At 56.6% G+C, this 12,584-nt stretch overlaps 1 protein-coding gene across 1 annotated transcript; it reads right to left on the reverse strand.

Moving 5' to 3' along the window:
- Positions 1 to 5,556: 5,556 nt before the first annotated feature.
- On the reverse strand, positions 5,557 to 12,270 carry MATN4 (matrilin 4). Its single transcript, XM_009998699.1, has 10 exons — positions 12,198 to 12,270; positions 10,333 to 10,902; positions 9,119 to 9,241; positions 8,541 to 8,663; positions 8,335 to 8,457; positions 8,112 to 8,234; positions 7,275 to 7,688; positions 6,791 to 6,943; positions 5,927 to 6,031; positions 5,557 to 5,759 (listed from the first exon to the last, which is right to left on the reverse strand). The coding sequence occupies exons 1-10, from the start codon at positions 12,268 to 12,270 to the stop codon at positions 5,701 to 5,703; spliced, it is 1,866 nt and encodes a 621-aa protein (XP_009997001.1). The 3' UTR covers positions 5,557 to 5,700.
- Positions 12,271 to 12,584: the final 314 nt, after the last annotated feature.

The following is a 12,584-nucleotide window of genomic DNA, read 5'->3' on the forward strand; positions in this document are numbered from 1 at the left end:
TCCCCTTTCCTAGCCCTGGCTGGCTTGGGGTGTGCCTGGGGGGGACATGCTTCTCTCCAGGGCCCCTCACAGCCTGCCGGGAGAGTCCCCTAAAGCATCCCAGCATGTTCACTCCAGCCCCTTCCCATCACCCTCTTCCTCCTGGGTTTGTACACTTCTGGATGGATGTGTAGCCCCTGGCCACCCTCTGGCTCTGCACACAGGCTGCTTGCATCCTCCTCCCTGGGCAGAAATTCTGTGCCAGGATAGGCCTGAAGGAGGTGGGGAAAGGAGCTGCACACCACAAGCATCCCTGGGACAAGCTCTTTTTTATTTTTTAAAACAGCAGAGGGAAAGTGGTGGGAGAGAGAGAGCAGGCAGCACTCAGCAGGGTGGTCCTTGAGCAGGCACCTTGGAGTGTGGGCTGGTAGCCTTCCCCATCCCCCTTGGAGCTGGCATCAGGAAGGGCAAACCTTGGCAGAGCTGTGGGCAGCTGGCTGGTGGCAGAGGGTCACAGGGGTGCTGAGAAGGCCCTTGGTCTGTCCTGGGAGCAGGAGCTCACACTGGAGAAAGAGAGAGAAAGCAACAGGCTGAGTCAGGTGCTCAGGGTAACCCCAGCCCACATGTTTGGCCATCACCCACCCCCCCAGCCTGGGAGAGCTGGGACACAGCCCCCTGCTCAGAGCCACTGTTGTCCCCTCTTCCGCTACCTCTGCTGATGGGGAGGGAAGATCTGGGGGAAAGGCATCTCCTGCCACAGAAGGACTGGCAGCACTTGTGGAACCGCGGGCACTGCCAGTCGGAGAAGCACCTGTTGGGCGGGTTGAGCATCGCGCAGGTGATCTGGACACGTGGGCAGGACCAGGAGCTGCCTGCAAGGGGAGAGGGCTGGTTGCTGCGGGCACCTGAGGGGTGCTGGGGAAATGCTTCCCAGCAAATGCCCCCTTCCTCTTCTCCCCTAACCCCCCACCCCATCTCAGAGGAGCCGTGCAAACACAGCTGCCTCCCCGTGCCTCCCCTAGGACATCCCGTACCTGTCGGCAGCTCTGTCCAGAGGAGAAGCATCCCCACCAGGAGGAGGGCAGCCACTGACTTCATGCTGCTGGATCCCTAAGAGGTGCAAGCCTAGAGAGCTGAGAAACTGGTATTTAAACCCTTGGGGAGGAGAGGGGTGGGGAACAGGGCTGGGCACGTGCCAGTGTTTGCACCTTTTTCCTCTGCTTCCTCGTTGTGTTTTCAGGAAACCCTTTGTGCAAGATACCAACAGGATTGTTCAATCGTTCAAAGCCCTGTTGTTCCATTGCAAAACTGTTCCCTGCAGCCACAGCTGGGGCTGAGGGACAAGCCAAGGGGAGTCCAAGGCATTGCCCTCCAAGCAGCCTGGAGGCAGTGGAGCTGCTTTTAGCTGGGCAGGTTTCTCCAGGAGGTACCATTGTGGTGAGCCTGCTGTGCTCCTTTCTGGAGGCTCAGTAGGTGGGTGTCCCTCTGTGCCTTTCTTCCACATGGGCCTGCAAGCCAGACCTTGTAGCATGATCCAGATGAGTGTGTGAGAGGCCTCGTGCCTTCCCAGGGATGATTCTCTCAGGCTTTCCCAGTGGAAACCTGCCCCAGTCCCAAGGCAGGCAGGACTCCTGCCCTGCTGATGGCATAAACTCATGTGGGGAAAGCAGCTTTGGCTCAGCTAAAGGTGAGTCTTTCCCAAGCTCTGTGGGAGTCACCTGGATCTCAGCATCTTCTCTGGGTGGCAGTGGCTGTGTGGGAAGCAGGTTGGTGCTGAAAGAAAGTGGCTGGTCTTACCAAGACCAAGAGTTTGGTCCCTCATCAGCCAAACATCCCTAGTGTGACTGAGCCCTGGCTCTGGATGACTGTAGGGATAAGAGGCTGCAGTCCTTTGCTCAGAGGACAAAGATCTCACTATCCTTCAGGCCTCCATCCTCTCCCTTACAAGCTCTGGACAAAGCTATTTTCTTTAGATACTCTTGGGCAATGGGAAATTACTCCATTTCTCACCAATGGGTCAATGTCCCCCTTGCCTTGTGTAACAGGTTCCTTGAGCCTCTCTGTGGTATTTCTAAAGTTGGCAGAAACCAGAGCTGTGCTGGGAAAAAGGTGCTGGGAATTCCCCAGGAAGGAAAGGCACTCTGCAGCCAAACACCCTGTTTTCATGCAAAGGACAGACTGGGGCAGCCCCTGATTTTGCAACTGAGCAGGGCAAGGAGCAGCAGAAGCCCAGGCATCACCCTTCCATGCTCCACACACCCCCTGAGCCCCCCATCATCACCCAGCCCCTGGAGCCCCTGCTTTTCACCTGGAGCATGGTGAGCATCTCACTGTGCTCTTTCCTACTCAGATTTCTATTTTCAGGTTAATGTGCCACATTAACTAGCCCTTAACTTACTGGGTATCTGATAATTATTCTTCAGTTACTCTAATGATTCTGTGGCTGCATTTAGGTCTTTGTAAAATAATTTATTAAATAACTTTAGCCAACCCAAACAGACTTTCTGGGCCATGCACTAATTTAGTACTTTCAATGAGAATTACAAGCACTGGGTTATTTTTTTAAGCAATCCTTTGGCATGCAGCTGCTGCTGGGATTGGAGAGGACAGTTCTGTGCTCCCAGCTGGTGCCAGGATCTGGCTGAGGTTGTGCTTGGGGCTGCACCTCCAAGAGAGGGCAAGATGCCAAGGAGCTGAGGCTTGGATTCAGCTGCAGAGGAGCAGGGGTGGAAGATAATAATCTGAATGGCTTTTGACTGTGCTTTGTCCACAGGGGAAAAGCCTAAAATCGGCTGCTATTGCAAACTCCCATGGAAGAACACAGGACCACCTGCAGTCCCTGTGTTGCCCCTTGCCACGGGTGCAGCACCCAGTGCTCCAGGGTCCTGCAGGGCTGTCCCCATCCCACACCACTCTCTTACTCTCCTCTGTGAACAGCACTTCGTGAGCCCCCTCCTGAGAAAGCAAGGCCTGAGCTGTGCGATGCTGAAGATGCTGATGCTGCAACTTCCTGGCCAGGTCAGAGCTGCCTGGTCTGTTTTTCCTGGGGATGGCAAGGAGAGGGAGCCCAGCAGCCCCTTGTCCCCCACGGCCATGCCCCAGCCTTAGCAGGGGCACCCCATAAATTGCAGAGCTCTCAGCCTGACGCTGAGCTCCATCCACCCATCCCAGCCCATGGCTCAGGATGCTCCGCTCGCCCCGGGGTGCCCCGGACATTGGGTGCGTGCCCAGGGCACCCTCATTAGCGCTGGGCTCTGGTGCCATCTAGTGAAAAGCCACTAATGAGGCTCTGCAGGACCGCGCAGACACAGCCCCGCTCCCTGGTGCGGTCCCACAGCCTGGTCAGGGGATGCTTTCCCGAAAATCCCACCTCAGCTAAAACCCAGCACCTGCTGCTCCACCTGGTGCCTCCCCCTCACACCTCCCCACCGATGCTTTGTCACCCCCAAGGATGCCAACCCCCAAGGATGCCAGCCCTGGTCGAGCCTCTTCCTCTGCCAGCCCAGCTCCACTTTGTCTACAGCCTCCCCTACTATTTGCTGAAATGACTTTGGGCCAAGTCAGAACTGGTCACTCCCTCAGGGTGCCATTATCAGCCCTGATCAAGCTTATTATTAAATCCCAAACTTTGCTAGTTGCTTCCTTTCCCTCCAATTTTTTTTACTTTTTGTTTTCTTTTCCCTGCAGTTACTTGGTGTTTTTTAGGGACTTGTATACAAAGCTGTATTTTTTAGGGAGCTGCAGGGAAGTCCCAGCCCCCAGTTTAGGGGTTGCAGCACATTGCTGTGGTTTGTTGGTTGCTGTGCTCTGTAGCAACAGGATCTGGCTTGAATGTGGCTTGTGACCATCAGCACCTTCATAACCCACCCCCAGGGCTGCCTGCTGGGCTGCAGGGCAGGTGAGATGGATGGGGAGCTGGGGGGAGGATGTGGGGCTGCCAGGAGGGCAGTGGGGCTGCCAGCTGGGATATGCACAGAGCTAACCAGCAGTGCTTTGTTTGCCAGCCCAGCAAACAGATAGAATGAGGCTAGAGATGCCCCAGTCCACACCAACCAGGACAAGAGCCCTGCTCACAGGCCAGCAACCCCCTTCACCCAAGTGGGGAACCACTGCTTCTGATTACAGGTGGAAAGAGCTACTCTTCACCTTGTAAAGCAGATGTCTGAGCACCACTCAGCTCCTCTGCCTGGAGAAGTCCCAGGGACCTGAACCTCAACCGAGGACCTGCTTTCAGCCTTTTGTTCCCCTGGGCACACGAATCCCTCCTGCATGAATTACTAGCTCAGAAGCAACAGCTCCTCTCAGCCTCACTTTGCTCTCACCTCCTGGCTATGGGACCAGCAAGCAAGGTGAGTGAAGGACCCCTCAAAAAAACCCTTCATTGTCCCTCTCCAGCAGCCTTTGCCTGCAGGCAGGAGACAGGACTAAGAGGTGACCTCCTTCACCCTGGGTGTGGGACATGGGGGCTACACCTATCTGGGCTCCTGTGATGATTTAAGATGCCACCTCTGCACAATACACCTAGGGGATACAGGTGCCCAGCTGCCAGCCAGGATGCTCAGCAGCTCTCTTGCCCCCAGCATATGAGTCCGAGCATCACAACCACATCCCCATGAGTGTAAGTGACCCTGCACCACTGACCTGGCACATTTAAACCCCCATAAAGCAGTTGCTAAGCTCCCTGTGCTCCAACAAGCGCACAAAGCAAACACAGGATGGTGACACAGTGCCCATGTCACACTGGCTCCCTCCAGCTGAGGCTGGGTTGGCAGTGCCCGGGGGTGCCCACAGAGCAAGGATTTTCCCCAAAGGATTTTCAGAGCCTGAGGACATGGGGCCTTTGCAAAAGCCAGAGGCCCCTGTTCTGACGCAGAGATGCCTCCACAGCCCTGCAACCCAGCTAAAAGGAGAGGGATGTGTCATACAAATCTTCAGGGTGTTTATTATCAGGATAGAAATTTCCATATATAAAAGAAGTGTTTAAAAATAGCACTACCCTGCTCTCAACATGAAATATATATATATACACACACATAGATATTTATATAAAGAATTATTGCTATTTTGCTATGTGATAAAAAAAAACCCAACAATTAACAAATGAGCTAATGACCAATTCCCAAACAATTCTGCCAAAATGGGCAAGGGGCTCTGCTGATTCCTGCAGTTCCCTCTCCTAGGGATGCACACCCTGGCTGGATGGCACACATCCCCTTTATGCCTGGGTGTCCCTGCCCCAGCACTTGGCAGCAGATGCTGAACTAGCAGAAGCTCTTGAGGTGTGATCACTGCAGGTTTTTTTTCCACTGTAGGTTTTTTTCCTCTTGCAAAGCAGCTTATTGAGGGCCAGGGGGGCTGTGCAGGGCTGGTTCATCCCAGCTGCTTTGGGAAAAGGCTGCAGGTCATGTCTCCTCCTCCAAAGCCTGCCCACACACACATCCCACCTCATCCCAGACTTGCCAGTTCAGGGGAACGAGGCAACAGTGACAGCTGAACCCCCTGGCTTCACAGCAGGGGGTTTTGCCCAAGTTCTTTTAGGGTTTGTGGGTTTGTTTGGGGTATTTTAGGATTTTTGTTTTTTTAAATACACTCCACATCCCCCTGGGGATTTTGCAATACATTAACAAACACTGATGCTTTACAATAACCTAGCAATAACAATGCCACGGAGCTACTGTCCATCCCCAGGCTCCATCTGAGCTCTGCAGCCCCCTGCAGGGATCACTTCTTGTTGGCAATCTGCTTCTCCAGGTCTTCCAGTCTGGCTGTCATCTGAGCAAGTGAACGTGCTAAGGAAAAACCTGAGCCAGATGGTCCGGTCTTTTTTCTCCTTGAAGGAGCCTAAATTTTCCCCAATCCCATTTTCCCATCCCTCCATTCCCTGTGTGGGATATGTTCCCAGGCTGTCCTTGTACCCCACAAGCCCAGGCATCACCCCAAAGGATATTTTTCTCAGTCAGGCTCTGCAGGATGGCCACGGTGTTTGTCTGGAACTGCACCAGGGCCTCACACTCACACGGGCTGCGAATCTCTGTCTTCCCTTTGCCCTCCTCTGTGACCAAGAGGGGTTGGGTGCAGTCAGATCCACAGGGTGTCCAGGTCTCCTCTGCTCCCACACTCTGTGAGTCCCCTGTCCCTACAGCCAACTGCTGGAGCTGGACCTGAGACTCACAGCTCTCCCTTTCCCCCCTCTTTTCCCAGCCTTGCTTCTTTTTGGCCAGGCTGAATCCCTGTGAACCCAGGGAGCTCACTGCCAACCATTCCACCCTGCCCAGCTGCACATGGTCACAGCATCCTCAGGACAGCCAGTGCAGAGCTTTGGTCCACCTCCAAGCCTGGATGGCAGGGAGGGGATGCTGACCCCATGTCTGCAGCCCCACAGGAGCCCCTGGGGGTCCCAACAGCACTGAGGAGCACCAGGGCAGGGAGAACCCTACAGAAACCAGCCTGGTCCTCCTCCACCTGCACCAACAGAAGTGCAGGTCTGGATGAGGAGATGGGCCACCCTCGGAGCTGGGGCAGCATCCCTCAAGGCAGAGTGAGACCCCAGATTCTGCCTGTGCATCAGAGTGGGTGTTCATGCTCCATCCCTTTTATATTAAACCCCCTAGCTCCACCTCCTCCTCTTCTAAATGCCTCCCTGAGTCCCACCTCTAGACCCACCACACCCTGATGAGATCCAGAAACACCCTAAGCTGACACCAGCCCAGCTTGACCCTGGGTGCAGGGTGGCAGACACCCAAACCACCCCTGTGGGCTCCCTCCAGCTTGGGCCTGAGCCCTTAGCACAGTGAGGGCTGGGGGCACCCACCTGGGCAGATGTTCAGCTTGAAGTTCTCCACGAGGTGGGTCATGGTGGTGAAGTCTGCCGAGTAGGAGAAGTGCTGCTCCACGGGCTCGGAGGCGATGGCTCTCAGCTCCTCTTCCACCGCCTTCCCCACACCCACGGCGAACATGACGATCCCTGTGTGGCAAGGACAGGTCCTGAGCATTGCACTGGCCACCCTGCACCAAGCAGCCCCAAGGAGCAAAGCTGAGGATGCAGGATTTTTCCCTGGGCTTCCCAAATACACGGCAGGAATTTGGGAAGGACAGGCAGGAGCATGGGACCACCAGCATGGGTGCAGACTGCTGCAGAAGGACACTGCTCAGGGCACCCTGTGATAATGGCAGAGGCCTCAGGTGATGCAGCATCTAAGGGTGGGTGCTGCAGGCTGCCCCAGAGCCAGCCACCCCGAAGAACCCTCCCCACATGCCCAAAGAACTGCAATTTGGGGCTCCCCAGCCCCCCACACCTGACTCCTTTGCTCTCCTGGCCCATTCAGAGATGTCATCTTGGGAGCGTCCATCTGTAAAGACGAGCCCAATTCTGGGCACGTTGTGAGAGAGAGGCCTGGCACCTTCCAGCTCGGAGAAGCTGTGCTCCACCATGTGCTTGAGGGCAAGGCCTGTCATGGTGCCTTTCTCCATGTACTCCACCTCCATCACTGCCTTCTTGATCTCGTCGGCGCTGTGGTACTTGTTGAGGGGGAACTCGGTGCGGACGCGGCTGGAGTACTGCACCAGCCCCACCCGGGTGCCATGGGGGGACACCTCCAGCAGGTCCACAATGCGGTTCACAAACTGCTTCACCAGCTCAAAGTTTTGGGGCCTGACGCTCTTGGAGCCATCGATCACCATCACCAGGTCAACGTGCCCAGTTCCACACCCTGTGGGCACAGCAGGAAGGTGAGAAGGGACCAGCCTGGCCATGGGCACCATCAGGGTGAAGATGACAAGGGCCAGGGCACCATGTGGACACCCCGGACCTGCAGCCAGGGTGATGCCAGGAAGCAGAGCAAAGCATGCACAGGAGGCTCAGCCCAAAAACCTCCACTGCCACCCCAGTATCCCCTGGAAGTCCTTCCTAGGTTTCCCTTTTTCTCAGCCTCTCCTCAAAGCTCCTGTTACATCTTCTGGACCAAGTCAGCACGGACATGAGCCCACATCCATCTCCAAGCAACCAGGGTGCTCCCCCACACCCAACAAGCTTTCCATCCTCTCTCAGCCCAGCTCAGACCAAGTCCCACAGAGACCCCCAGCCCAGTTTCAGCAGAGCCCAGCCAAGGAGGGTGCTGTGGGGTGGTACTCACTGCTGCATGCCTTGCCATCAGCCTGGAGCTGCTGGCCCTCGGGGCACACGCAGCGGTAGGAGCCCTGTGTGCTCACACACTTGAACTCGCAGCCGTGGTCCACCCCGTTGCAGAGGTCGGTGGCTGGAAGACAAGCCAAGGGCACAGGGTTATCCCCCTCCAGGTGAGGGAGCTCCTCCTTCCCCTGGGGAGCGGGCAGGGCAGGAAGGGCACCGGGACATACCCCTGCAGGACCTGCCGTCGGGCTGCAGCGTGAACCCGCGGTGGCAGCGGCAGTAGTGCCCGCTGGGGACACTGACACACTCATGCTGGCAGCTGTGGTTGCCGAAGCTGCAGTAATCGATCACTGGTGAGACAAGGGGAAAGGCAAGAGGTGGAGAGGGAGGGCGAGAAGCAAACACAGAAGGGAGAGAGGAGAGGGAGGCTTACGAGTGCAGCTCCTCCTGTCCTGCTGCAGGTGGTACCCCGCTCGGCAGCGGCACTGGTAGGACCCGCGGGTGCTGACGCAGTGGTGCTGGCAGCCGTGCTGCCCCTCTGCACAGGCATCGATGGCTGCGGGGCAACAGGACACCCTGTTGGCTTGGCCTCCTCAGGGCAGCTGAGCAGAGGCTGTCCCGGGGCTTCAAAGCAGCTCCCAGCACCACAAGACATGAAGGAAAAGTCCCAGGGTGGTGGCCAGAGCAACTAGTACAGCTTTGCTCTCGACATATAGGGCCAAAGCACTGGGCACTTGGACTGGGAGGTGCATGCTCTGGTACCCATTGCCTGAAACTTCCTTGGGTGACAGCCAGTAGTGTCCACATGAGTCCCAACTTTCCCATCCCAGAGAGGTGATCAGGATTTAGCAACCCTGGCCCCATTCACAGCCACTAGAAACCCAGGAGGCAGCAGACCCAGTGAATAGAGCACCCAGGATGCTGCTGGCTTCACTGGGTCCTCTGCTGCATTTCAGCTTCTCTCCATGACACCTGTAACTACAAGAGTTAGGATAAAAAAAGGGTTCTTACGGGAACAGGTCTTTCTGTCCACGTTGAGCCTGTAGCCCGGGTTGCATTCACAGTAGAAGGAGCTGGGAGTGTTGATGCAGCTGTGCTGGCAGCCATGCTGCTGCTCCACACACATGTCCACCCCTGCAAGAAAGAAAAGGCATCAGAGCAGCCCAGGGAGCAGCACACTGGCTGCACAGGGACCCCAGCTCTGGCACACGCCCTGTCCCCACAGCCAGAGCCACTGGGACAACCTGCACGGCCCCAGCCCTTCCAGCCCCAGCACTCACCCACCAGTTCCCTGCTCAGACACGAACGCTGCACGGGGCAGGTTCCTGAGCAGCCTCAGCTTTCAGATCTACCCAAACACTAAATCAATGCTTAATATTAATTGATGCTGTTAATAGCTTGAGCTGAGTAAGAGAAAGCTTGAGCTCCATGATGAAGGAGCCACGTCTGCATGTCTATGCAGCCAGAAGCCCGCAGAGCTGGCTGGAATGAGCCCCCAGCAAGCAGGGACACACCTCAGCACTGATGCAGGGACGTGCCCCAGGCTGGGGAACACTGCCTGGAAGAGGCTGGCACTTGTGCTCTGCCCTTCCACAGATGCTAAAGCACATGAGCAAGGTCTTGACAGCCCACTGCAATGCCAGGTCTCTGGCAAAACCCACCAGCACAGGAAGGGACAGACAGGCCCCAGTCTGCAAGCTCACACATGGCCATGGTGTGAACCAGCCTCCCGGCTCCAGCCAAGACCATCCAGACATTCCAGAGGAGCATCAAGTGGCCAGGGGTTTATAAAAGACAAATGTGGGCACAGCAGATGCCATGCACATGTCTGCAGAGGAGGAGTCCCTGCCAGAGTCCCGTTGAAGGGTTTAAGGGGCTCTGGGATATGTCACCTGCCCCTGTCATACCCAGGGAAACCAGCTCTGTATTTTCCGCTCTTTAATCCTCCCTTCACTGCTGATACAAAGTCTTGGCTTGGAGAAATGCTGCAGGGCATGGGTGAAGATAAGTGCTTGCTTGCAATGCTTTCAAAGCTTTCCTTATCTCACCCCAGCAGAGGAAAGAGGAGCAGGAGCAACAGCCACCTGTCCTGGCATCCTACTGGGGAGCTTGCTTCCTTGTCCTCGCTGCTCCTAGCAAAGCCAGCCCCCCCAAACACCCCTCTGAAGGTCTTTCTTCTAGCCCAGGAGAGGAGCAGGCACCACGGCCACCAACCAACCACCCACCGCAGAGCTTGTCCTGGAACTGCTTCCCGAACTGCTGGATGAGCTCGAAGGATTCCACCAGGAAGACGTGCTCCTCCAGCGGCGGCGAGGCCATGGCCCGCAGCGAGTTCATGTCCGCCCTCTGGATGCCCACGGCGTAGATCTCGATGCCAGCGCTCCGGGCCTGGGCGGCCACCTCGGCAACGCGGTCCTGGGGCCGCCCATCCGTCACCACGATGGCGACGCGGGGGATCTTCTTGTGCAGCGGCCGCGCGCCCTCCTGCGCAGTGAAGGCCACGTTCATGGCGTACTGGATGGCCAGGCCCGTCATGGTGCCCTGGGCCAGCGGGACGATGCTGTTGATGGCCTTCTCCATCTCCGCCCGAGTGAAGAAAGTCTTGAGGGAGAAGATGTTCTGCACCTGGCTGGAGTACTGGATCACGCCCACCCGCGTGGCGTTGGGGCCCAGCTCCAGGTTGCTGATGATGTCCACCATGAAGCGCCGCATGGTCTCGAACTCGAAGGGCCGCACGCTGCGGGAGCTGTCGATCACAAAGACGATGTCCAGGGGGCCCGTCCTGCACTTCAGGGCTGGAAAGGGGACGAGGAGATGGTTCAGCCTCGCAGCTGCCTGCGGGGAGCAGGGCTGGGAGCGGGGACATCCCTGTCGGGTGTGTTCAGTGGGGATGGAGAGGGCAGGTCTGGGCAGTGCCCACCTTCCTGCTGCCAAATGAGCTCACGGGGGTGCTGGCAGAGGAGCAGGGGTGACAGGCTGGGGACACACACCGTCCTCTCCTCCCTGATACTGTCCCTGCAGCCAGACCTCAGTTCCTGCTTCCTGCATGTCCACAGCCAACAGCCTCAGGGGCTGCAGAAGCACATCTGCCCCAACAATGTTTAGGCACAGGTTTAGCCTGTGGCAACTTCATCTCTGCAGCAAATCAGAGCATGAAGGTGCAGACCAGCCCAGTGCCCCGTGCTGTCCCCTGCCAGCTGCAGCTCCTGCTCCAGACCTCTGCACCCACAGCAATACTGCTTTGGGCAGTTCTTCTGCTCCCCCCGCAGCTCCAGCCTCCCCTGGCTTTTGCTGCATTTTGCCAGTTTCTGCCTAAAACTTGCTTTGTCGTGTTTTGGGGTGTTGTTTTTTTTTTAAGGGCAGAAAATGAGACAGTGAAAAGCACAGCTAAGGGCATGCACATGGTGGGGATCAAGCCAAAGAGCCTCTCTTGGCCATATGGGTGCTACTTCCAGTGCAAACCAGGAGAGTGTTTAGCAAGTGAAATGCCAAGGAACATATTTTACTTGGCTTTGCGTGTCCCCAAAGCCTGGGAGAATTTGGCCCTGATGCTAAGCAAACACTTTTAAGTCCTCATGGGATGATGCCCAGACCCAGGCTGTCATCTCAACTGCTCTGAAGGTCTCTGAGACATACCCAGCTCCTTTCTCTGTTCAGTGCCTTCGCTGTTTTTAAACTGGATTTGATTTCTCTCCCTCTGTGTGGGGAGGAAGGAGGCTGGTGCCCCTGGGTTTGTTTTGTCCCCCCCCCCCCATGAGGAGACCCATGTGGGGAGGGGGTTCCCCTCACATCTGTGCTTCCTGCCAAGGTCAGAGCCTGCAGGCAGGAGGGTGACAAGCCCTGAGCTGAGGGTGTGCCCAGAACAAGTGGCACCAGACCCACTGTGCTGGGGCCAGGCTCAGGTTCTCACTCTCCTGGGCAGTGCTGGGAAGTTCAGGTCCCATGCCTGAGGGGGTTCCTCCATCCTCCTGGGGATGACCCTGAAGAAGAAGCACCAGGTCCCCCCACCTCAAGCAGCAAACCATCCTCTGAGGGCTTCCCCACTCAGATAGACACACTTCCCTCTCCTGCAGGGAATTCATGGGCTCACCTGTAGGTTTTGGTCTGGCTTCCACAGTCGTCAGGAGAAACAGGAGGAGCAGGACAACAGGGAGAAGCTTCATCGTGGCTCTGTGAGACCACACAGCTCCGGGGCTGGGGGCACTCGCTGCAGGGAGAAGACAACATTGCAATCAGTACTGAGGGTGGGCTGAGCCGTGGGTGTCCCCAGGCAGTGCCAAAATCCCAGAGCAGCAGCAGTTGTGACAGATCCATCCCTGAATGTCTCTGAACCCACGTGGGACTTTTCCCATTGGAGGACTGGCAGTCCCAGCACAGCTAAATTTCATTACAGTAGCAACCATCTGCCAAAGGGTCTGATTTTCTGCTCCGGGTGGAGCTGGCCATCAGACAAGCCTTATTTTCACTTGCAAACCAG

This window comes from Chaetura pelagica, unplaced genomic scaffold (genome assembly GCF_000747805.2).
Source record: "Chaetura pelagica isolate M959 unplaced genomic scaffold, ChaPel_1.0 scaffold275, whole genome shotgun sequence".
NCBI classification, from domain to species: Eukaryota; Metazoa; Chordata; class Aves; order Apodiformes; family Apodidae; genus Chaetura; species Chaetura pelagica.

What these genes read in the sequence shown, in the direction of transcription:
- MATN4 (XM_009998699.1), bottom strand. Translation starts at nt 12,270, where the DNA reads ATGAAGCTTCTCCCTGTTGTCCTGCTCCTCCTGTTTCTCCTGACGACT. An exon ending in CAGGAGAGCAAAGGAGTCAG is followed by an intron (nt 6,944 to 7,274) that starts GTGTGGGGGGCT and finishes CTTGCCACACAG; the next exon opens with GGATCGTCATGTTCGCCGTG. An exon ending in GCAGAGCCTGACTGAGAAAA is followed by an intron (nt 5,760 to 5,926) that starts ATATCCTTTGGG and finishes TAGCACGTTCAC; the next exon opens with TTGCTCAGATGACAGCCAGA.